We start from the raw sequence: 24808 nt of genomic DNA, 5'->3' as shown, positions 1-24808 counted from the left end.
CAGAGCAGGTAGTTCTGGAATGCATCTTCTACTCCGGACTGTCTCTCCTTTATCTTTCAGTCTCTTGGGGGCAGGGTGGTGGTGGAGGCAATAGACTGTTACAGAGCAACCACACCCCATGATCCTACGAGAAGCCAGGGCCTCGAAACCCTCGGTAGCAAGAAGGAGCCCCTCCAGTCAGACGTGCTCACATTTCCACTGGCAGTTAACCAAGAATTGAGGAATAAAGTAAATGAATTTTTTCAAAGCTTTAAAGTTCTCTCTATACCATGTCATGATGAAGCTAGAAAGAACGTTCAAGCGGAATTAAATCTGCCTTTATTTTGTTTAAGACATTAATTGATGCCTTTTAAAAATTTAAGGCATCTAAGAACTGTTCCAAAGCTGTTAAAGTCTGAAAGCCCTTGATCTAATTTAATATAGAAATTTAGTGTGGAATTGTGACAAGCAGAAGGCTGGTCTGCGTCTGGAGACAGAGCTTGCTAGGAGTGTGTATTTCTCTTTACGAAATGTCACAACAGGATTTATTAATAAATGGTAACACCTTATTTTCTAAAAATGATCTTAAGAGTTTATATTTACTCTATCAAAGAACTGTCTGACTTAGGTTTGTCCACATAAAAGGAAAATGTACTGTGATTAAGACTTAAAACAAGGTAAGGGGGCTTTTCTTTTTTTCTAAGTGGTCCACAGTTTCTGCCATCTGCCAGGCCCTCTGATGTTCTTTTCTGAAGGAAAAAAATAAGCCTGGGGATTCTAGACCCTTCTTGCCTTGTACAGCTTTCCCAACATCCCCACCTCCACTATTTTTTTTTTTTTTTTAGTTTGGTGAGACTCAGCATAATAAATTAACGTGAAAAGATGTGCTCAAAGTATCCACACTGAGTACCTTTAGGAGTAAGATTGGTAATAGTATTTTCTGTAATATAGGGATACAAATAATACCTCACCACAAACTTATGAAAATATCCCCAAATCCTGGCAGAATTCAGCCCAGCAATTTAACGTGATAAAATGATGCGACTGATCTTTTTTTTCCCTCCCCACTCGCAAACCTTTGAAATTCCCTGTAACAAGATCTGACCTGTAAGAATTCTACAAAGAAGTTCTGCCAACTTGCTTCAAAGAATAATAGACAAAAATTACAGAAATGCAACAGTTTAACTTGCTGATACAGGTTTTGATTTTAATCACTAAAAGCAGAACAATGTTTTGATCTCTGTCACTAATGATGATGGACCCGTCTTCAGATGGGCAGAGGAGCTCCAGTCTATGCTGACAAGGGGCAGAAGACCAGCGCCTCTCCACTTCACTGGTCTCGGCCGCTGTACCTTACTTTTCGGATAGGGCCTGCTTTATAAACAGTCATTAAGTCTAATCTTGACACTGCTTTGTTACCCACAGACATTTTACAAATTGAGACCATCTCTTGTCTACCTTACACTCTCTGTAGAGTATGTGCATAGGAGACCTCTGGCTCACTCGAAACTCCAATATTCTAAAATATGCATTAACTGGTACAGAAATCAATGGCCTTGAGACTGACGTCAAGTTAATTTCAACAGCATTTGGTTCAGTTTTGCTTTGCTTTTTGCCTTTATCATTGTGCTACATTTAGAGTTCATAGTGTTAATCATTTGGTAACACTTACAGCTAGCAGAGCTAAGTATTTACCATGCTAAAGAAAATCTCCAGACATAAATCAACATCAGTCCTCCCAATTATGGGATACAATCAAACCCTGAGCCAGCACTGGAGGAAGTGTCACCTACGAATTTGTGTCCTTAGGTGATTTAATAGAATAATTATTCCAAGTCCCTGGTGAGTCTAGTGCGTGAAGGAGCAACAGTGGCCCAGAGCTTGGCAGAACAGGGAATGTACGCGCCCCACTGTGTACCCCTGGCTCCCACCACACGTGAAAAGAGAAATGCTCAGTGCAGGCTGGCTTTCTCTGTTGCAGTGGGTTTAAAAGAGGCAGTCAAGGTGCAGAGGAGAGAGCAGGAAAGCCTGTTACAGTAACGGCTGTGACTACCATCGCATCAGTCTTCTCACTCTGGGCTCGGCAGGTCGTGTAGCACCGACTGAGGACACCCAGCGGGACTTAAGGACTCTAACAATGTATATAAAGCATGTCGTGATAGAGGCGCTGTACCAAGGCCAGTGTTACAGGGGTCATACTGTATTTCAGCATTTGCAGCGCTCGTGACAGCTACCAGCTCCGCACTTCCAGTAGGTGGATGTCACCGTCGATCTCCAGCGTGTCGATTTTACTCAGCTCCTTAAACCTGTGCTTGTACTCCAGGCTGTGGACACCGTTTACCGCGACTTTGAATTCTCTCACGTCACAGTAAATTATCATCTGGAAGGAAAGCACACACGAGCGGTTCCCCAGGCTTTAGAAGTTTTTGTGTCTTGCACACAGTGTTAAAAAGTACACCATTTAGTTCTTCTCCCAGCCTGCCAGCGCTGACACCCTGCCATGGTTTCTAAGCTCTGACGGAAGTGTATCTGGTGGTGGCACTCTCTGCCTTGTCCCACTCACGGAAGTGGCTCACGTGCCTGGAACCTCACCGTGGCCTGAGGCCCACTGGCGACTCCATCCCCTGCTCCTGCCCCGCATGCACCCGCTCCTGCCCCGGCTCTCAGGGAAGTGGGAAGTCGCCTTCCTCGAGACACACGGGAACTCAATTGAAGGAGGAGAGGGAGCTGCTTCTTGCCCATGGGCTAGGAACCCAGGGCCTTCGGTCCTCACTTCTCTGCCTGAAACTTGGGTTTGGGGCAGCTCAGAAAATACGAAATCCCAGAGGGTTGGGGCAGCTGGTGGGGACTGCGCGGCTGCCTGGTGACTGATTCCTACCCCCACTCAGCAGCACTGCTGCTCTAATGCTGGTCAAATCTCCTTGTTCTGTGAGCCTCTGCATTCTGGCAGAGTCGCAGTTCAGAGTCATCACTGGTGTTAGCCCTTCAGAGTTAACAGGAGAGTCTGCTGTCCTTTTAAATCTCCCGTCCGCCTCAACGTATCCTGCTACCATCCCCCGTGCCAGTCCAGCCACTCACTCCACCCTGTCTCCACCCTCACTGAACAGCCCAGCGGGGCGAGTCCACGGCTCTCCCCTCGCTCCCTGCCTCTGCCCCAGAGGCAGACGGAGGCACAAAGTCTGGATCCTCAAAGCAGCAAACTGAGTGTCTTTCTTCTTTTGATACAACTAGTAGAAGTGACTGCTGGGGGAGATTAGGAAGGGGGGAAATTCCACAGATAACAGCAGTAAGTGACACACATGAAGGCAGAAGGGTGATGTAGGGAACTGGCGGAGCTATCCGTGACTGGGGGTCCTGTGCCCACAACAGTGGGGGCAACCCCAGTTTGAACCAGGCGCAAAGACTTCCCTGATGGTGGACATTTAACAATCTCCATAGAATGGAAGACACACCACCCCAACAAGCTCAGAAGGGAAAACAGGCTGGCATTAGGCAGACACTGTGGAAACAGTTCCTACGGAACATCAGAGCAAGTGGAGAGCCAACATGTTCAAATGGGAGATAAGTAGCCCAACAGCCTGCTGCACACGTTACTGTGCCAACTGAATTTATTAAAAAAACAGCTCACAGATGAAGTTAAAGAGCCGAAAGACATTTTTAAATGAAAAAAATTAGCACCACAGAAAACCACAGTGATCCAAAATGAGGTCAACTGCCCTTCCTGAAGTAGAAAACCAGGAAAAGATTATTTAAGAGAATTTATTATTGTCCTCTTTCATATTAATGCAGTAGTCCCAAACTTGGACTCAAACAGATCAAAAAAGACGCATTCCCAGTCACCAAACACAATCCTCGACCTTCTTCCAGAGCATCCACCGCTCCTTCAGTGAACCCACGTCACCCACACACCCTGACACCTGCCACGTCAGCAACCCTGGGGCTGCACGTCCTACCTCCAGCGACTTGTCCATACGTCCGCAACATCTGAAAAACGCAGTGTACCCACATCCTTCTGAATCCCGAACCAGTGTCCGTCACTTCCAGGAGCCTGTGCTTGGCTCGTTTCTGTTACTCCACACACACTGGGGCATGCCTTAGACTGGAACTTATTAATAAAACTAGTGTCAAATTGCCACCTTTTATTCAGCCTGATGTTCATGCTTTCAGCAACTCTGAGGAGTCTGGCGAGCTTGAATTGTCCAGAGCACGTGACAATTTAAAATGCGGAGGCATGACCGAAATCAGTGACCCTCAGTGACCATACGAGGAGTCAGTCACGTAAGCTCGTGAGGGCACCCAGCCGACCACGTGGCATCAGACACACCAAGGAGACTGGGCTCAGCAGCCGGGAAGCACGCCTGGGGAAAGCTGTGCTGTGATGCTCCACCTCTGGGGGCTCAGGACTACACGCCTTCAAGTCCTGACGGTCTAAATGTGTCTTTCTCTGAAGGTACACAAGCAGGATCGCTTGGAAGAAGGTGCTGCCACCTCAGCTGCATGTCACCAAGACGACAGGGCAAGGAGTCTCGGCTCCCATGTCCTCGTGGTCACTCAGGGTCCGACATGTTACTCAGCCCTGAGACTGGGCTCCTGTTAAAATCCCTGTTAACTAATAGGGGCTACACAGACACTGCCATCATGAGAACAAATGTCGGATACTTCCAGTGTAAGTAATGTGGCACTCAACTGGCTTGGCCATTTATGCTGATTGCCTGTGTAACAAAACGGCACTCAAAATAACAGTCTCCAGCTAAACAAAACCACACACAAGCTCCACATAGTAAGCTGTACTTGACTTGAATAGTGAAAGTCGCTCAGTCGTGTCCGACTTTTTTTGGCCCCGTGGACTATCAGTCCATGGAATTTTCCAGGCCAGAATACTGGAGTGGGTAGCTTTTCCTTCTCCAGGGGATGGCTCCAACCCAGGGATCCAACCCAGGTCTCCCACATTGCAGAAGGGTTCTTTACCAGCTGAACCACCAGGGAATCCCAAGAAGACTGGAGTGGGTAGCCTATCCCTTCTCCAGTGGATCTTCCCGACCCAGGAATTGAACCAGGGTCTCCTGCATTGCAGGTGGAGTCTTACCAACTGAGCTATGAGGGAAGCCCAGGATGGACAATTTATCCTACCCCTGCCCCCAGGATTCTTCTCCTGTACTGTTTTCAAAAAAGATAAACATCTCACCTCAAAGTACATCCCAGGACTAAAAGGGAAACAGGTAATATTTCTCTCTTCTTCTCCCCAGGCCTCCTGAAGAAAAGAATTTCTTACAAATGCTTTCACATTCAGGCGTGGGTTCAAGTGGAGAGCAATATCCTTGGATTTTCCTGATAGCAGATCAACATTAAAGCTTTTGAGAGAATTAAAGAAAAAATTAATTAGCCAAAGAGGAGAGAGGGGTACAGTTTTAACAATAAGAATTAACTGATGACACAGCGCATGCAGACTCAAGGACCCAGGAATGCCACTGAAGGTGATATGTAAAACTGTCAGTCAGTATACCATTGGTAAAAGTATGTTATTTGCAAAATAAAAATACGGAAAGCTTAAAAATCAGTGTGTATAGCTCCGACTGGGAAGAAATTAATGGGTTAGAATAAGTGACCCGAAGGATCACATCTGTCACAGGAATAGGGTCCCTCCAAAGTAGAAGCTCTCTCAACATTCACAAGTATCCCATTCTTCAAAGTGTACTGTGTGCGCTGTCGTGTCTGACTCTGCAACCCCTTGGACTGCAGCCCACCAGGCTCCTCTGTTCATGGGATTCTCCAGGCAAGAACACTGGAGCAAGTTGCCATTTCCTTTTCCAGGGAATCTTCCCAACCCAGGGGTTGAACCTGAGCCTTACGTCGCCTGCACTGGCAGGCAGGTTCTTTACCACTAGTGCCACCTGGGAAAACAGCTCTCACTTCAAACTTTCAGAACTCTGGACATCCCTGGAAAAGATTATAAAAGCAGGAATTTTGAAGTCCCATGACAAGAGGAGTCCTGACAAAACTGATCTGCTCTCATAGGCTGCCCTGCAGTTCAAGGCGAGGGCGTGCCTTGTGGACAAAAAGCCACCCTCCTCGCCTGTGTAGCCACAGGAAGCCCAGGGCTCTGCCACCAACTTGTCCTTAGCAGTGTAACTGCCTCTGGCTTTAACTGTCTTATTTTTCAAATGAAGCTCATGATGCTAGCCCGACGTGCACCTCACGGGACTGCTGTGCCAGGGTAAGAGACACACACGGCCGCATCTGCACTTGTATGGTCACTTAACGATACTGACCCTTTGGCGTTTGTATTTACTTCTCCTTTTATGACGACGGTCCGTCCAGGGCCCATGGAGGAGTTCAACCTTGCTACGAACGGCAGAGTCTGCAAAGAAACCCCAGTCAGTGCCAGGCAACCTCAGAAAGAGGTCTTGTGGGAGAACTGCCTGAAGACACCGGGACTTGTTTAAAGGCCGTGACCCTGTGACCCCCGTGAAGGGACAGATGAGCCTGCCTTGGTCCCACGGGGGGCCCTGGCCGTCAGCACTGTGCCGGCTCCCAGCAGACTCTCCATGTTTCAGACCATGAAGTGAACGGATGTGGGGAGGGCCCTGAGCCTCCGAGTGACACTCCCTCTGAGAAGTCCCCTCGGCTGGGGTGTGACGCGTGCTCTGTGTCCAGCCTGGAGGGGAGGCGGCCGAGGCGGGGGCAGTTACGGAAACACACTCGGGGCTCAGGGACCTGCTCTCCATCCACGACACACAATGCCAGTGCCAAGTGGCTGCTGCAGGCCTGGGCTGAGGGTGGAGGTTACGCAACCAACTAACTAAAACTTAATTCGTTACACAGAATTAGGAAAATTTTGGCTCTTCAAACCTTTGACAAACAGTTGGTAGGTAGTATTTTGGCGCAAGTCAAAGTGTGATTTGGCGGCGAACCTTTGCTCTTGGTGTAGACAGTTCTGGGGACGATTTTAGAAATGTCTCCTCTATTACTAGGCTGTAGGAAAACAGTTCTGCAATAAGGTATGGAATAAGTGAAGCTGTCTTCCAAGGCTTAAGCTTCATTTCCTGGACACTCTTATAAAAAGGTTCCACGTGTTATATAGCAAAAATACTTACAAGCTGTGACCCGCCAGACTTTTGTACCTATTGGAAAAGAAAGACAAAAGGAGAATGTGTGAGAGGCAAGAAATAAATGGTATAACATGAGCAATCGGATCTTCCTGGCCGTGTGACTCAGAGCCTGGGACAGCAGGGCCTGCCCGGCCCTGGGCGGGGGACGTGCAGGGGCCAGTGGCTTCCGAACACGCGCAGGGAGCTGCAGAGTGCCTCGCAGCCTGGGGACAGTCTGCCTGTCCGGCTCATCGTCTGAATTCTGTAACCTCCACCATGAGCTAAGCATTTTCCAAAGGCCACACATGGGGTCAAACATGTCTTACTTCTTTCCAGGGTGCTCCCCAGATGCTGAGATTAGAGTCTACTTAATGAACGTGCTGAGATAGTTAAGACCTCACTTTTCTCCACTAATAACAGCTAAAAGGTCTGAACTGCACTTGCTTCCATGGGGAACAAGTGCAAACGTGGAAGCTGTTTACCGACGCACTGGTTGTGCTCACTGTGTATAAACACCTCCTGCCAGCCCTACTCAGCAGTTAAGAGAGTTTCTGGTACATAAGATTGGTGGGGAGTGGTCGGATCAGAGTCTAAACAGCAAAACTTAACGCAACCGGCACCCTGAAGTATATGCCTCAATTTTCAACTTCCAGCATATTAATTGTTAAAAATGTAAGTTTTCACATTAAAAACATGTTTTCATATTAAAAAGGTAAGTGTTCATATTAAAAATGTAAGTTTTCATATTAAAAACATAAAGAAAACTCAGCCTGCCTGCCACCTAATTTACATGGCAACTAAAAAAGACATTTTTAAACATTTTTAGACATTTTTAAACTTTAAAAGATTTAATATTTACATTTTCTTTACTTATCCCTGTCTGTTCCAGAGTAGATCCTTGGGTACTTCCTAAATCCTGAAAAAAAGTTCAGATTGATGTTTTAACATCCATCAGAATTCTAAACATATCTTCTTGACATATCAAAAAAATCATAAATGGTACTAAATGTGCAAATATGCAAATATCCAAAATATCAAAAAATGTAGCAACATTAGCATCCTTCTCCTACTACCAAACTGACAAAAGTTACAGAGATAAGAACAAGTGTGAAGACTCTGAGTGAATGTATACAGATCTTGAGACTAATTTGTTTTACTGTTTGTGGAGGGCAAGTTAGCAATTTCAACTGGACATCCCACTGCTGGGAAACAGTTTTAGAGAGAACTACTCCACTGTACTCCCACGTCAAGGAAATACCCCCACTCCAGCTGTAAAGGGTTGGCTGGTTGTTTTGTGGTTATCACTTCAGGCTTTTTATAGAACCACGCTAGACTTGAGATCTACAGGCAAGAAAGCTCTAGTCAATGATTAGCATCCTACTAGTCCAAATATTTACTTCTAAGAAATTAACACACTAGTGAGGGATATATTTACACTGCTTTCATCTCAACAGATGATGTTAGTTAAAGATGTTTCCTACCATTTCATCAGAAAACGTCACCAAAGAAGACCCCCCAGACCACCGGCCCCTGCCCGTGGAAGGGTCCTCACCGAGCTGAAGCTGAAGCCCACAGAGTGAATGATGACTTTGCCGTAAATGCCCAGCGTGTCGATCCTCTCTGGGCTGATCCTGTGGGCATACAGCAGGGTATGCTTTCCATTGACAGCCACCTGGACAAACAGAAAACAGCCCCCTCCAATAAAGCAGTTAATAAATGAATTTTATTAATTTACCCAAGTTTAAATCTGCTGACTCAGATTTAGGTTGAGACTTTTCCCCACAGGTCTCCCCATGACATGTCTGACCAGACTGTGATGAAAGCACCCGTAATGGGCAGCACTCTTGACTCCCTCTGAGTTCTTCATCTGACTGAACACCAGGGACACTCTCTCCAGACGGATCACGCATCTGAACATACGACCGCATCCCCGTGTGTCGCAGGCCTGTACACGAGACACCCTGGGTGCCCATGAGCCCTGGCAGAGACTGGAAGTCACCCCGCTGTCCTGAGGACCAGACTCTGGAGACCACCCCGCGCGAGGCAGGTGCTCCACACACATTTGGGTAATTTGCTGAATGAACCTGGACAAATGACCCAAGTTCTCTGAGATTCCTATCTGTGAGCAGGAAGCATGCGCCCTCCAGACGCCGCTGCTGGGAGATGACCCGGTCCCTCTCGTGAGACTCCAGCCCAGTGCCTGACTGAGAGAGCACCAGTGCTCCGGGCTCCTCCTTCCTCCCTCCCAGACGCCAGTACACGTGTATGGAGTGTCGGGAAGACACGCAGAACACAATACGGTCTCTGACCTCAAGGAGCTGAAAATCCCAATGGAAGGCAAAAGGAAGGCAGGGAAAAAAAACAAAGCACCACAGTACAGACAAGCGTTAAAAAAAAAGACACAGAAAGATACAGACGCAAGGGCTCCAACAGCCAGAAGAGGGGGGGTGGGGGTGGGGGAGGCTTCGGGGAGGAGGGATGGCGGGAGCAGGCTCTGAAGGTCAGAGGGGTCTGCACCTCGGGTGGGACGCTTCCCTCTGTGCCATCGAGTCTCTACTCAGGGAGGCTCCACAGGCTGGAGCAGCCTCGGGACCACATTCCACCTCTGCATACACTAGGGATAAAGTGCTTGGTGGTCCTGACAATATGCGGGCTTTCTAAGATCTCCTCTGGTTAGAATCTCTGGATCCTATGGGACGAGGCAGCGCAGGACGGAACTGAACAACCCCCCTGGCCCCGACTACCCCTGGCCCCGACTCCAACGCCAGGAACGCATCTGTCTGTCAATTCAGACTCCCCCACGCTCAGGGTCCTGGTGCCTGCAGTTCACTTTCCATCATTAGTGTAAGCCTGAGCCAGTCCGGAACGAGCTCAGTCCTGCAAGGAGACGCAGTCCAGCAGAGATCCAGTCACAATGGACCTGCATGGTGACATCTGCAGGGGCACAGGAGCCAGGCTGTGCCCACCGCACAGGAAGGTACCCGCCGTGCCCTACTTCTGAGGAGAGGTAGAAAGCCAAACCCTTTCTCTGGACTTAGGAGATCTACGGGCGAGTCGCCACGTGTGGAGGCCTTCCCTCATGCTCACTGCCACGAGTGAGGAGCCAACCTCCACCCTCCGAAACGTGCCTGGAACTTCTCTTTCAGCACCATGATCACGATCTCGAACGACTTCTCTTTCTTGAAGGGCATGTCGTAGGTGATCTCCTCCCAGCCCCACTTCTCATTTCGCAGAGTGTTGCAGACAATGCAGTTGGCCCTTTTGAAGCGTGGATTGAAATGGAAGGCCACATCTGCTCGGGGTTTCACGCTGCTGCCACACTGCAGGTCCACCTGGAACCTGTGGAGGGAAGAGACCGCCACGTGGGGACTCAGGAAGGCAGCCGTGTGGAAACCCAGGCCTGCTGACACCTGACCGCTCCTCTACTCACCCACCCAGGGGGCCCAAACGGTCCAGAATAAGCACCTAATTTCCCGGCCTCCCTGCAGGGCTGGCCGAGGGGTCCCAAGCTCTGCCAACAGGGTGGAAGGGAAGAATTCACGGAAAACTATAGGAGACGGCCTCAACAGTCAGTTGACATCTGTCTTCTGCCCACCCCACCCCTTCCCCCAAAAACCACATGTGGACCCAGGCAGCCACACAAACACAACGTGAGGATAAGAGTCCCAGCTTCCAGGAACCGTGAGAAAGAAGACATCACCCTGGGACAGTGGGTGGGAGCATGAAGGGACTCCCGCCTCTGACAGCTCGATGGCACGGCCTTCAGCCATCTGGACTGTCCCGTTTAGACGTCGCATTCGCCTCTTATTCAAACCACTGTTACTCGGGCATCAGTCATACAGAGCCAAGTCCAACTCCCGCTGATACAGCCTCATCCAGACTTTGTGCCCAAGGCAAGCATTAGATAAAACCTCCTGGGACAGGTCTGAAGAGACGCTGTGGGGAAGTTACACTGTAACTAGGCCATGTCCTTGTCATCTGCCCACAATTCCCTCCACTAGCTATGTTTCTAATTCTTTACACTAAAGTCAGACTCATGGCAATAAAAAATCCAAAGCACCTGTATTTCAGTTTTTCATTCCAGTTTCCTCAGCACCTTGGCCAAGGCTGTTGTGAAAGCAAAATCAGCCTCGAGCATCCAGATGGTCTCTCCTACGTTATCTGCTGTTGCCCACAACCACAAAGATGCACTTCTTGTGTTCTCGCCTAACACAATGACTGTACCTGTCAGAGTCACTAGGAACATGCCCACGTAGCACAATCAAAGTTCCCGGCTCCAACTGCTCAGAAATGGTCCCGACATAGGGGATGACCTAGGAAAAATAATTTTAACAAACGTTCACTTACAAGATCAAACGACTACACTCTTAAAGGCTGCACACGAATTTGCTCAGACCCTAGCATTTTTCCAAGTCCTCACCATTCAAACAGCTGCACAGGAACAACATAGCCTGGAGACAGCACAACGCCTGCGAACCACTCTGGGGTCTCAGAAATAGATGCGTGCCATTCACAGCCCTTTTAATCTGGCTGGAGCGTGTGCTCATGCTCGGTGTGTCCGTCTCTTTGTGGCCCCATGGACTGTAGCCCACCAGGCTTTGTGACCATGGGTTTCTCCAGACAAGAATACTGGAGCAGGTTGCCATTTCCTCCTCCAGGGGGTCTTCCCAACCCAGGGACTGAACCCACGTCTCTTGAGTCTCCTGCCTTGGCAGGCGGATTCTTTACCACTTGAGCCACGTGGGATTATCTGGCAGAGGGTTGTATGAAATGCCACGCCTTGCCCCTCTGTTTTTCCTAAGGTTCCGTGGATGATGCCAACATGATGTAGGCCAGGCCAGGCCCTTCTCTAGCGCTGAAGAGGACGACAAGCGCACACTGCCTGCAGAGAGCACTCCACTAAGCCGCTCCACCACACCTGGGACTGGCTGCCTTACCTTACCCACCGGGCCTCCACACCGCACCCCCAAGGGAACCAGGGACCTGCACAGTCACCGGGCCTCCACACTGTGCCCCCACGGGAACCAGGGACCTGCATAGTCTGAAGGACACACTCAGGGTGCCTGGGGGTCTCTCGAGACACGGCATCTGCAGACCTCGCCCGGTCCAGGGTGCAGGCCCGGGCCCTGGCAGGTGTTCCCACACAGGATTCAGGCCTCCCCCCTGCCCCTTCCTCACCTGGAAGACAGCATTCTTGTCCGGGGCCTGACACTCACCCCACTCCCCTGGTGGCTCCACCACCCTCCCTGACCACTGGTTATGTGGCTGCATCTCCTGCTCCCCAACCACACCCCACTTCCACCTGGAGCCTCTGACCAGCTGAGACAAGCAGGTCAGATGCCAGCGTGCCTTACACCAAGCTCACCTGGGTTATGACACCTGTGCTGAAGTTGATCAAGGTCGCTCTGATTGTCAAGAAGTAAGAAATAAAACAAAAGAGGCTGTACACTCCCACCTCAAACATAATCTCCTGTGTAAAGCCTTTTTTGGACTCGCTGGGCCAACTGAGTCAGTCCCCTCTGAGGGTCATCACGGTACTCATTACTCTGTTCCTGTGTAAACGTATGCCTAGATTTTGAGCTGCATGGGGCAGGACCCAGCCATCATCTTTATACCCCCAGGACAGAGGTCAGGCAATGATCAACAATCACTTGGTGAATGAATGAGCTCTCACCATTCTGGAAACTGGGTTCTGACAGGCCTCACATATGCAGAGGCGTGGCAACTAAACAGCTGTTGAACGGAGTGTTGCTGCCTTAAGCAGTAAGACAAGAAATCACCAAAGCCAGTGGCCATCTGGTGTCACAGTCACTGCTGGGGGCAGCATGGGGGAGATAAACAGGGCATCAAATCAGAAAAGGAAAAACATAACAGATGTGTAGAGCACGGCCACAGCCACACATCAGACTGGATGGGTTCTGTGTATAGAGAACATGGAAGTCTCTTGGCCACAGGCAAGAATAAACAGCAGCATCTTTCATGACGTATATCTCTTAATAAAATGAGAAGCGTTTTTTTAACTTCAATTTTTTAAAATATATTTTCAACTTATATTTGGGCTTCCCAGGTGGCTCAGTGGTAAAGAACCCACCTGCCAATGCAGGAGACACAAGAGAGGCAGGTATGATCCCTGGGCCCAGAAGATTCCCTGGAGTAGGAAATGGCAACCCACTCCAGTATTCTTGCCTGGAGAATCCCATGAACAGAGGAGCCTGGCAGGCTACAGTCCAAAAAGTGGGACATGACTAGCAACTGAGCACAACTTATATTTATGCAGAATATTTAATAACACAGAACTGTTAGTGGAATAATTATCAGTGAGAAACTAGCCTACAAAACTCCATACAGTGTGGTCTTAACCGAGTTAATAATAAACATCAAAAAGCAAAGAGAAAACACTAAAGAAGTAAGCCAAAAATGTTATAACACTTTTCTTGAGGAATGAGATTTTAATTTTCTTATTTGTATATTTTCCAGACTTATATAGTAAGCATTTATAATGTTTATTACCACAGATTTTCTATTATATCAGTCTGAGAAACAACTGTGCTATAAATTTGGGCCATTTGCTGTTTGTTTTCCATAGTAGTGCTTCTACTCAGGAATGTACCCTAATTTATATTAACACCACTGCTGCTGCCGCTGTCATGTCTGACTCCTTGCGACCCCATGGACTGTAGCCCGCCAGGCTCCACTCTGTCCATGGGATTTTCCAGGCAAGAAAACTGGAGTGGGTTGCCATTTCCTCCTCCAGGGGACATTCCCGACCCAGGAAATGAACCGGGGTCTCCTGCATTGCAGGCGGAGTCTTTACCTGCTGAGCCATCAGCAATACTCAACTTTTTTGGACCATGTGAAGGAAACAAAAGCCCCTCAGCCCGCTTACTCCCTCACAAATAGGCTCCTGTGGAAAGGGAGAAGGGTGCTGTTTTCAAGGCAATTCCAAACTCTGAGGCTTTGATGTGTCACAAATAATTTACATAAAACCATACAGGTCTGAACACACTGGGACAGTATCATAAACTTAAGCCTTAGTCAGGCTTGGCATTAACCTGCCTAAACACCCCAGCTGATTCAGACTGCTTTGCCTTTTTCATGTCATTTATCAGATGTCTGCCCTACACCAGGGTAGGGTCAGGCAGCCTGCAGCTGGAAAGAAGTATGAGTTCCGTCCATCCGGGAGGAGCTGAGGATACAGCTGGGAAGAAGACAGATACCCTCCAAAAGATGATTAGTGGAAATGTGACACTCTGTCCAGCTGTTCGAATCGGAACCTGCTTCCAGCTGGGAAACCCTCTATCCTATGAACACGAGCCTCATCCAGACTGGGACGCAGGCATATGACGCACATCTGTCCATCAGCAGCGCCAGTTCAGACTCTAAGCTAGACGCCAGGACACGCCGCAGCCAGAGTCCTGCAGTGCCCGCTCCGGCCGAGGGGGCAGCAGCGCCACCTGGGTCAGAGGCAGCAGGCGGCGCTGCCAGGGCACGGAGCACCATGTTGGTCTGCTGCGGAGAACAGCCCTGAGCCGGGTTTGGGCTGTTGTCTGTGATGACATCGTTGACAAGGCTGGTTCTTTGGTCCAGCCTGCTGACATCACTTAATAAATTCCTTTTCTGCTCAAATTAGCGGCTGGCTTCTGTTTTTGCAACTACCAGCCCTGGCCAAGTCAACATCTTCGCAAAAATGGGGCAGGAAGGAAGTGTTGAATAAATGCTTCAGAAAAATGTATAAAGAGCTGTAACTGAGGTGGCCACAGCTGATGAGTGAGGTATGCTGTGACCTGGGGAAAAAATACAGTGAGGCAGAAAGGAGAAGGGAGCCAGTTCAGGTAGAAATGTCCAGCTACGAAGGCAGAGAGGCAGGGAGAGACAAAACTTGTCTGGGAGACAGTAAACAGTAAGGGAGCAGTTAGAGACAGAGTTAGAGGCAGGCTTTAGACTAACAAGACAAAAGTGGGGGTTGGGAACAACAGTCCAGTGGGCAGGGGTGCATCTGGGAGGCTGCCTGGCAGCAAGCAAGCCTGGCGCAGAGATAAGAACCTGACCCACGCGGATGGCAGCAGACGCTGAGGGGTGGGCGTGGGAGAAGATAAACACATTGAGCTATATCAAAGAGAACTGTCTACGTGGGGCCCCCACCTAAAATGGTAAAGCTGTGGAAGACACAAATTTCAGAAGGAAGATGACTTTAGCTGTGAACACCCTTAGTGTGAAAGGTTGGCAAGACCTCTAAGAGGAAACTCACTGAAAGGAGTGGAGACTCAGGACCAACATTAAGTGAATGGCCGAGACTCAGCAGTCAAAGAAGAGATGATGACTTAATGAAATGAGAGGTACGAGACAAACTGAGAGAGGAAGTCGGGAGCAAAGCCGCAGTGGTGGTCAGTTACGGGGTGTGCGGTGTCAACACAGCAGACCTGGCTGCTGGCTTTGAAAGGCCTCCTTCCAAGAAACTTGGCTTTGTGGACAGCACCCACCACCCTAACTGAGAAGGGTGGGTTACCCACCTCAACTGTTTGTGCAAACATGATTTATGCTGAGCACCTGCTTTCCTGCTGGGAGTCTGGGGTTTTGGTGCCTGCTAGGCAGATGCTATCTACACAACATCTCTCAATAAAGACCCTGGGTGGTGAGTCTCTAATGAGCTTCCCTAGTGGAGAAAATTTCATGCAGGTCACAGCTAGCTGCTGGGAGGTTTCAGTCCATCCTGTGTGACACCACTGGCAGGATTCCCTGGAATCCTGTACCAATTCCCCCGGGACTTCGCCCCATGTGCCTCTTCCCTTTGTGGTTTTTGCTCTACATCCTTTCACTGGGACACATCACAGCCACGGGTATGACTGATGGTGAATCACTACAACTGAGGGTATGTGGGAGACTTCGATGCAGGGGGTGAGGAGAGAAAGACGAAAGAAGGACCTGACAGAGCAGGGCAGTCGTGTCAACGAAGTCCATTTCAAAAAGGGAATGTCTCTAACATGGAAAGATAAGGAAGACCTCACCCCTGCCTCCACCAAAAGATAATGAAATGGATATCATACTCTCTGACACAGCAATTCCACTTTCATAGATTTCTCTTATAAAATACTAGCACATGTGCACAAAGATGCACCTCTCAGGATGCACACTACAGCCCTGGATAATCATGGATAGATCTAGCCCTTTAACAGGGGGCCGGTTAAATAAGTCACAGAACATCCACACAGTGGGCAAATTATGCAGCCGCTAAGATAAGTGAGGAAACTCTATGCCGATACCTCCAAAATGTGCTAAATGGGAAAGAGCACAGTATAGCACAGTTTATCCCACATGATACATGCATGTAAAGGAACAACATACAAAAGGTGATACACACAGCATGCGTTCCCGCTGGGATATTCACATACAGTCTCAGGAAGGGTATACAAAACCCTGGCAGAAAAGCTCCCTTTAGGGAGGGTAAATGAGCACCAAGGCAGAAGGAAAATGTATGTTTTAATGAAATCCTGAAATACTGCTCGAATTTTTAAAACGCTGTACATATCTTTCCTTGTATTTTTAACGTAATAATAAGGAAAGGTCATTTGAATTTGGGAAAAATGAATTCAAAATTTTGAAGACAGATTAACTTCAAACTGTTGGGGGCTTGGCAGCATGGAAGGACACTGAAAGAAACAGACATCCACGAAAGGGAAACCGGTTTGGAAAGGAAGATGGGAGTTTCGTTTTGAACTCTCAGTCCTGAAGGGCTGGCAGGGCAGCTAAGTGAGCTGGAGGTCACAGAGCTATATACAAACTGTCCACATATTCAAAAGTGATCAGTCAACAGAGAAACAGATGAAGCACAGGCTGGAATCAAGATTTCAGGGAGAAATATCAATAACCTCAGATATGCAGATGACATCACCCTTATGGCAGAAAGCAAGCAGGAACTAAAGAGCCTCTTGATGAAAGTGAAAGAGAAGAGTGAAAAACTCAACATTCAAAAAACGAAGATCACAGCATCCGGTCCCATCACTTTATGGCAAATAGACGGCGAAACAACAGAAACAGTGACAGACTTTCTTTTCTTGGGCTCCAAAATCACTGCAGATGGTGACTGCAACCATGAAAGTAAAAGACACTTGCTCTTGGAAGAAAGGCTATGACAAATTGAGACAGCAGATTAAAAAGCGGAGACATTACTTTGCCAACAAAGGTCCATCTAATCAAAGTTATGGTTTTTCCAGTAGTCATGTATGGATGTGAGAGCTGGACCATAAAGAAATCTGAGGGCCAAAGAATTGAAGCTTTTGAACTGTGGTGTTAGAGAAGACTCCAGAGTCCCTTGGACAGAAAGGAGATCAAACCGTGTGTCAGTTGCTTAGCCGTGTCCGACTCCTTGTGACCCCATGGACTGTAGCCTGCCAGGCTCCCCTGTCCACGGAATTCTCTAGGCAAGAATACTGGAGTGGGTTGCCATTTCCTTCTCCAGGGGATCTTCCTGACCCAGGGATCAAACCCAGGTCTCCTGTATTTCAGGCAGATTCCTCACTATCTGAGCTATAAAGAAGTCCCTGAGATTAAACCAGTCAATCCTACAGGAAATCAGTGCTGAGTATTCACTGCAAGGACTGATGCTGAAGCTGAAACTCTAATACTTTGGCCACCTGGTGCAAAGAGCTGACTGACTGGAAAAGACCATGATGCTGGGAAAGATTGAAGGCAGAAGCGGACGACAGAGGATGGGGTGGTTGGATGGCATCACCGACCTGATGGACATGAGTTTGGGCAAGCTTAGGGAGTTGGTGATGGACAGGGAAGCCTGGCGTGCTGCAGTCCATGGGGTCACAAAGAGCTGGACACAACTGAGTGAACTGAAAAGACAGCAAAGAAATAAAGAGAGACACTGAAGACGAGAGTGGTAAAAAAGAAATGAAACTAAGGGTAAAAACTCAAGAGGGCAGGGAGGAATAAATTAGGAGCTTGGGATTAACATATATACGCTACTATTTACAAAATGGATAATCAATAAGGACCTACTATATAGCATAGGAGAGAAGGAAATGGCACCCCACTCCAGTATTCTTGCCTAGAGAATCCTGTGGACGGAGGAGCCTGGTGGGCTGCAGTCCATGGGGTCGCTAAGAGTCAGATACAACTGAGTGTCTTCACTTTCACTTTTCACTTTCATGCATTGAGGAAGGAAATGGCACCCCACTCCAGTGTTCTTGCCTGGAGAATCCCAGGGACAGGGGAGCCTCGTGGGCCACCGTCTATGGGGTCGTACAGAGTCGGACACGACTGAAGCGACTTAGCAGCAGCAGCGGCATATAGCACAGGGAACTCTACTCGGTACTCTGTGATTAGCTACATGGGAAAAGAATCTGAAAAAGAGTAGATATGTGTATATTTATAACTGAATCACTGTGCTATACACCTGAAACTAATACAATCCTGTAAATCACCAATATGGGAATACAAACTTGGAATTTCAAAAAAAATTAGGATTCAGAAAAAAAAAATCAAAATGCAGAGTTATGGTGCAGAAATCAAGACAGCAGAAATCGACTGTCTCAGGAAGGAAGTTAGCAAAAGAACAAGAGAACAAATAGGAAGGATCTTCAGGGATTAAAAAGAAACTTCATCGTTTTGTGTTTTAAGGTTAAACTGCAAGGTAGAAAGGGAGGTTCCTTAGAATACTAAGGAAAAAAGAATCAATGTGGAAGTAAGGTTCCTAAGGAAATTGGAATCATGAGCTTTTCAGGGTGGGATTAATATTAGCAGACGGCTTGTTAACTAAAAGCGAGAAGCAAATGGATTAATTTCTAAATAACTTCTCAATTCACACCTGATCACATCCTAAGACCTCTATAAACAACAATAATAAAATATTTAAGCAGATATATTGAGTTGCCAAACAAGAGATTTCACTGAAGGAACTTCTGGTATGAAGATACTGTCTTCCAAATTAGTCACTCAATTTGAGTAGAAAGAAAAGTGAGCTGGACTTTCTTAAGTCTTGGAATTCTATCAACTGAACTTGTCAATGAAATACACTAAATAGGAAAAAAATTATACAGGCCAGTTATACAATTGACTTAATCTTATGAACAGAATTTGTCTACCACAATTTTTAAATGTATTTTAAGTCATTTTTATTGAACTGATTTTAATTATACTGATTTAGCTGGTGGCAGCTGCCCCAAACCAAGATAAAGGCCTTGTGAAGGCTATTCAACATCCTCAAAGTAATCCAGTTTGCTTTTGCATTTGGAATATGTTGTTAAAACAGTTATACTTTTGAAATTATACAATCAAACAAACAATGCAGACAAGTGTGGTGGCCAAAGCGTTCATCTGGGTTTCTCCATAACATGACGGAAAAACCTGGATGAACTTTTGGGCCAAACCAATATATTATTCAAAAAGACATTACGCATTTCATTAAAAAATAATTTTGAAAGAAGCTTCAGTTTTATAATTGACACATTCTGTACTTCATGCTCTCAAAATAAGAAATGCCCTAAAACTAACTCTATGTTTCTTTACTGATATGAATGAATAGGATTCGTATCAGTAGGAACTGAAATTTAACATATAAGAGACAATACACGTGGACCAAAATGTTAGAAACGTAAAGAGATAAAAATAGAAAGATGGCAGTTCTGTGTCTTCACAAGGCTTAATGAAGAATATAGTAGAAACTCCATAAACACTTCCCAGTTGAGTGAACCGATCACTAAGGAAACACCCAGAATGCAGAAAGACATCTACTCTGGAAACACGCTGTCATGAACCGTTCTCAGAGCAGCACCCGGAGTTCTGAACGCAGCATCTGTTCCAAGGGCCCTGTCCTCAGGAAACGACACGTCAGCTGATTTTCGTTTCAGCCCTGTAGTCGAGGGTGCTAACCCCAGAAACCACAGTAAACGCCAGCGTGCTAGTGTCAAGACAGGTGAGGACCTCAGGTTATAAAACTGTTTTCTAAATAGCACTCAGATAAGCTGTCTCTGTGATGCAGGGCAGCGCTGAACATTAACCCAACCATCCACCGCTCCTGGCTTGAGCAAGGGTTACATTTCAGTTCCCCTCGGCAGGGAGAATATTTCTTTTTTTCTTTCAATCTTTGCAGAAAGTCAAGTCTACAACTTTGAGATGTTTTTAATTCTTGAGATGCACAAAATCTTTTAAAATGTCTAGCTGACTTCAAGTTCAGCAAGTGTTCCTTTTTAAACCTACTAGAAGTGAAGGCTATTTCTTCCAAAACGGACTTTGCTTTACATGGTGGTTGTACCTCATTCTTACACAATGACAGTAAACCTTAGGGGGGAAAAGAGAGCTAGAGCTACAAAGTAAACAACAAAAAACTGAACTCACTCACACTAATAAGACTGGCTGAAGGCCTTACTTGAAGGACTCTTACCAGGAGTCTCCTACAGAGGGTCTACCAAAAAAAAAAACCAAAAACCCAAGCAGCAACTCTGTCTTGGATCTAAATTCAAGATTCAGTTTCGGACATATAGAAACTAGACAGTTCTAAAGATTCTCACACCCCATGAACTGAAACCAGTTCACTACTGAAATTTCTAGTAATTACGTTCACGGGTTCCTGAACTGGCCTGAGGTTCACACAAGACTATTAGTTTTTCTCCTTCTCCACCTCACCCCTGGCTTTGAACATTCCCCTGCTCAAGTAACAAGCAGGATTTGAAAGGCAGGGGCAAAGCTGAGAAACGAACTTCTCACGAACAGCTCTAGTTAAAAAAGAAAATGAAAACGTGTACAGAAAGAAATCCATTCCCTCTGAAAATTATGTCTTACGATGGTCTGAGTCTTTTTCCCACCACGATCAGAGTGGCTTTCCCATCACTCTTCATCCATGTTCTTTATTCACAGCACATCTCATCACCTTGTACAGCTGACCTTTGAACAACACAGGTTTGAACTGAGCAGATCTCAATCTACTTACACTTGGATTTTTTTTTTTTCCAGTAAATACGTACGATCTATTGGCAATTGGCTGAATTCCCAGATGCTGAAATTGTGGGTACTGAGAGGAGAGCTGAATATTGAATTTAAGCACCTGTGGGGCTGCAGGGGCTGGAAATGGTTTTTAGTCAGCACCCACTGCAGTTCCATCACATAGCAGGTGCTCTGTTTTTATTTACTGAACTTCTGCCCCCACCCACCCCCTGCATTGAGTAATTGTTGTTCAGTCTAAGTTGTGTCCTGATTCTTTATATTGCAGCATGCCAGGCTCCTCTGTCCTCCACTATCTCCCAGGTAATTATTGGGTTGGCCAAAAACTTCATTTGAGTTTTCCCGTAAGATGTTATTGAAAAACCTGAACTAAATTTCCAGCCAATCCGGTATTACTCTTTGGACTTGCTCTCAACACTGCCACAGGCAAAAAGTGATTGTGGAGATCAGTTACCGGGTTATAGATGACATTCTGTAGATTGTTTAAGGACATCATTCTCTTCCACCTTATTGTTGACTGGGCTCTCTTCCGGGTATGGTCTAAGATTTTAAATACGTTTCACTTAAAGTATTCCCAGATTGAAGCCGAGGCACGTGCCCTATGTAAAATCAAAACAGAGGGAAAGAAAAATAAGCATACAACATTTTTCGTCATATTATAACTATTTTAAAATATATAAATTATTTTACTAATATTTATCAAATAACAGGATGCTATTACAATCAAAGATCTGACTCCAACTCTTATCAAATGTACTCTACTAAATAATTTTGTATTATGAGGACAGGACATATTAAATTAAAAAAATACATCTGTAGAACATTTCTAACTTGGAAACTTCGTTAAAAATACTTATTACTGGGAGTTTCCAGTGGCCTAGTGGTTTTTACTGCTGTGCTCCAGGTTCAATCCCTGGTCAAGGAACTGGGATCCCACAAGCTGTGCGGCATGGCCAAAAAAAAAACCAAAAACTTTTTATTAAAATACTAAACCAAACAGCAGGAAATCCTCCTATAAATCATCAAAGATATTCATTTAAACTTTCTCATCTGTACAATAAGAATAATAATAGTGTTCACCTCACAGGTTTATTCTACGGATTAAATGAATAAATAAAACAATGGAATAACACATGCTTTAGAAGTTTTATATACTGTTATTAGTAGAAGGGAATGCTCTTCCTCCTCCAAATTAAACAAGTTGAAAGAAAAGGAAAATCCAATGCCTCAAATATTAACTGCCCTGTGGCTTAGGAAAAAAAGCGGGGTATGGAGCAACAGCCACAGTTTCCAAGATAAAAGGACGCATTTAACAGCTCCAGGGAAGACCTGAAGACAAAGAAGAACTAAAAGGCAAACAGAACTAAAGCTTCTGACATTTTACTTCCACGAATTCTATCATTATACCAAAGGGCAATACACACTGATCACATCTATCACTTTGAATCTATTAAGAGAAAAAAACTGCATTTCCAACTCTGGATGTAACTGAGTGGTGATGTTAAATTACAGCAAGAGGGACTCTGCACGTGAAATTACAGTTACAAACCAGCCGATGTCAAGACAAGGAGATTGTCCTCCATTATCTAGTGGGCCCCATGTAATTACGTGAGCCCTTAATGAAGAAGTCAGAAAGATGTGGAAGAAGAAATCAGAGATGTGAAGCGTGAGAATTTGACACAGGATTGCTGGCATTCGAGAGGGAGTGCAGGCAGGCACACAAGGAAACTAAGAACGAAACTCCGAAAACAAGCTCAAGTATCCTGGAAGTGGGCTATTCCCGAGAGAATAGAGCCCAAACTGCAGAACACCTGCACTTGGCTTTTGACACCCTAATCACCTAACTGAGCTAGTAACACTCATCCTGGTCCCCCAAAGATCTGTAAGAAATAAGTGGGTGTAATCAAAACATCAAGTTTTATGCCCTAAATATATACAATTTCTGTTTGTCACATATACCCCAATAAAGTTGGCAAAAAGAAAAAAAAATTCCCAGAAAAAAAAACAAAACAAAACCGGTATCCCTCTTGGTTTATAAATGTGACCGCAATCTATTAACTTACTACGTTAGTCAAAAATCTCAAAACTTGTTGTTTTGCTCCATCAAACTCGGGAAGTATCAACAAGACCAAAAAAAAAAAGGATACAGAGATTCCACGGCCCCACTCATAATTTACTTGTGACCAGAGAGTGAAGGCGATGGCACCCCACTCCAGTACTCTTGCCTGTAAAATCCTATGGACAGAGGAGCCTGGTGGCCTGCAGTCCGTGGGGTCGCGAAGAGTCTGACACGACTGAGAGACTTCACTTTCACTTTTCACTTTCATGCACTGGAGAAGGAAATGGCAACCCACGCCAGTGTTCTTGCCTGGAGAATCCCAGGGACGGGGGAGCCTGGTGGGCTGCCGTCTATGGGGTCGCAGAGTCGGACACTACTGAAGCGACTTAGCAGCAGCAGTAGCGGAAAGTGATCCAATTTAAGCCATAGGCCCGTGTGAAATTAATCATTCCCGGAAACATCCCCAGGCACGAGTCCTGCTCTAATTAATTAACACTTGGTTCGCATCCCAAGAAGCCATCAGGATGCTGAAGCAGTTAAAGGACTTGCGTTCCCTAACGTTTAATCCTGCAGTCAATGACTCTGCATCTCACAAAAAGCGTGTTCAGAGTCCGGGAGGACCACGGAGGTCGGTCATTCCCTGAAGAGCTCGTCATTTAAAACACTGGGAAGGAAACGACCGCGATCCCACCGAATGAAGGCGGCGCTCGGCCCCAGGCGGGGAGGTCAGTGGTGCGAAGGCAGCCCCGAGGGAGGGGGTGGTCAGCAGCGGGGCCAGCGCCGGGCGCCCGGGGCCCGCGACCCGGGACCACGACTCATCCCTGGGGCGCCGCGCGCCGGGCAGTGCCCGCCGCCCAGCAGGATCCTCCGCGGTGACGACACGCGAGACGGGGAGACGGGAGCCAGTCCCACCGTCTGACTCTGACGCGGGGCCAGAAACGGCCGGCCCCCTGCTCGGCCGGCGCACCCACCGCGGCGACGGCCCCCCGACGACTCACCCCGGGACTGGCGTCGCAGGCGCGGAGCGTCGGAAGCTGTCCACCGCGGCGCGTCGTCCGCGTCCCCGGCCGCGCGCGCGCGGGCGGCGACCGGAAGCGAGAGGAGGCAGTCCGCCGCCACTTCCCGGTTGGCGCGTGCCGCGCGTCGCCGTCGGCCTTGCGTCTGCGGCCGGGTCGCGCTCCCGGCTCCGCTGGGCTGGGGGCCCGGCCTCGCTGCGGCCCGCCACCGGGCTGGGCCTCCTGCACGGCCTGGGGACGCGGAGCGCGACCGGCTTGCTGCGGGACGAGCAGGGAGGGAGGGGGCAGAGTGTTTACAAAATCCCCAGACTTTCCTGCAGGCGGGACTGAGGGGCCGGGAAGTGCGGAAGAGAGGAGAGACCACCTGCCCCCTCCGCCCGCGTGTCCGCGGCCTCCAGCTCCGGGGTGGACGCCGCACAGGCCCCCCTGGACCCGGCGAGGCCCCCTCCACGCGGACGGGGGGCGTCTCTGACTTCCCTGGTCGCGGGGGTCAACGGGGTACATGCCAGGTATTTCTTTCTCTAGGTTAGCTTCCTTGTCTGCCTGGGGTCAGAGGCCAACCAGTGCAATGAAAGAGAACCTGATTTGGAAGCACCCCGTTTTGGGCCACACCTTCGGGTGTAAGTAAAGTGATGGGGACATGGGTTCAGTATAGCTGGACTTCGTCCAGTCTGGAGCCGCCAAACATTTAATCTAACTTGGACTTAAGTCACTGCGGCTTC

At 47.5% G+C, this 24808-nt stretch overlaps 1 protein-coding gene across 3 annotated transcripts; it reads right to left on the bottom strand.

The window, feature by feature from the left end:
- Positions 1 to 1159: 1159 nt before the first annotated feature.
- LGALS8 (galectin 8) lies at positions 1160 to 24808 on the bottom strand. 3 transcript variants are annotated; one of them, XM_069571609.1, is made up of 11 exons: positions 24069 to 24808; positions 21466 to 21610; positions 11292 to 11380; positions 10196 to 10406; positions 8620 to 8739; positions 7927 to 7983; positions 7074 to 7100; positions 6829 to 6951; positions 6249 to 6337; positions 5165 to 5330; positions 1160 to 2359 (listed from the first exon to the last, which is right to left on the bottom strand). In XM_069571609.1, the coding sequence occupies exons 2-11, from the start codon at positions 21505 to 21507 to the stop codon at positions 2210 to 2212; spliced, it is 1074 nt and encodes a 357-aa protein (XP_069427710.1). In that variant the 5' UTR covers positions 21508 to 21610; positions 24069 to 24808; the 3' UTR covers positions 1160 to 2209. The 3 variants fall into 3 exon arrangements, with proteins under 3 accessions (XP_069427710.1, XP_069427708.1, XP_069427709.1); XM_069571607.1 differs by lacking the exon at positions 6829 to 6951; XM_069571608.1 differs by lacking the exon at positions 6829 to 6951 and having other exon boundaries at positions 23237 to 24141.

This window comes from Ovis canadensis, chromosome 25, assembly GCF_042477335.2.
Source record: "Ovis canadensis isolate MfBH-ARS-UI-01 breed Bighorn chromosome 25, ARS-UI_OviCan_v2, whole genome shotgun sequence".
Taxonomy (NCBI): Eukaryota; Metazoa; Chordata; class Mammalia; order Artiodactyla; family Bovidae; genus Ovis; species Ovis canadensis.
The sequence above is the reverse complement of the archived record's forward strand: the minus strand, read 5'-3'. Positions and strand labels throughout refer to the sequence as shown.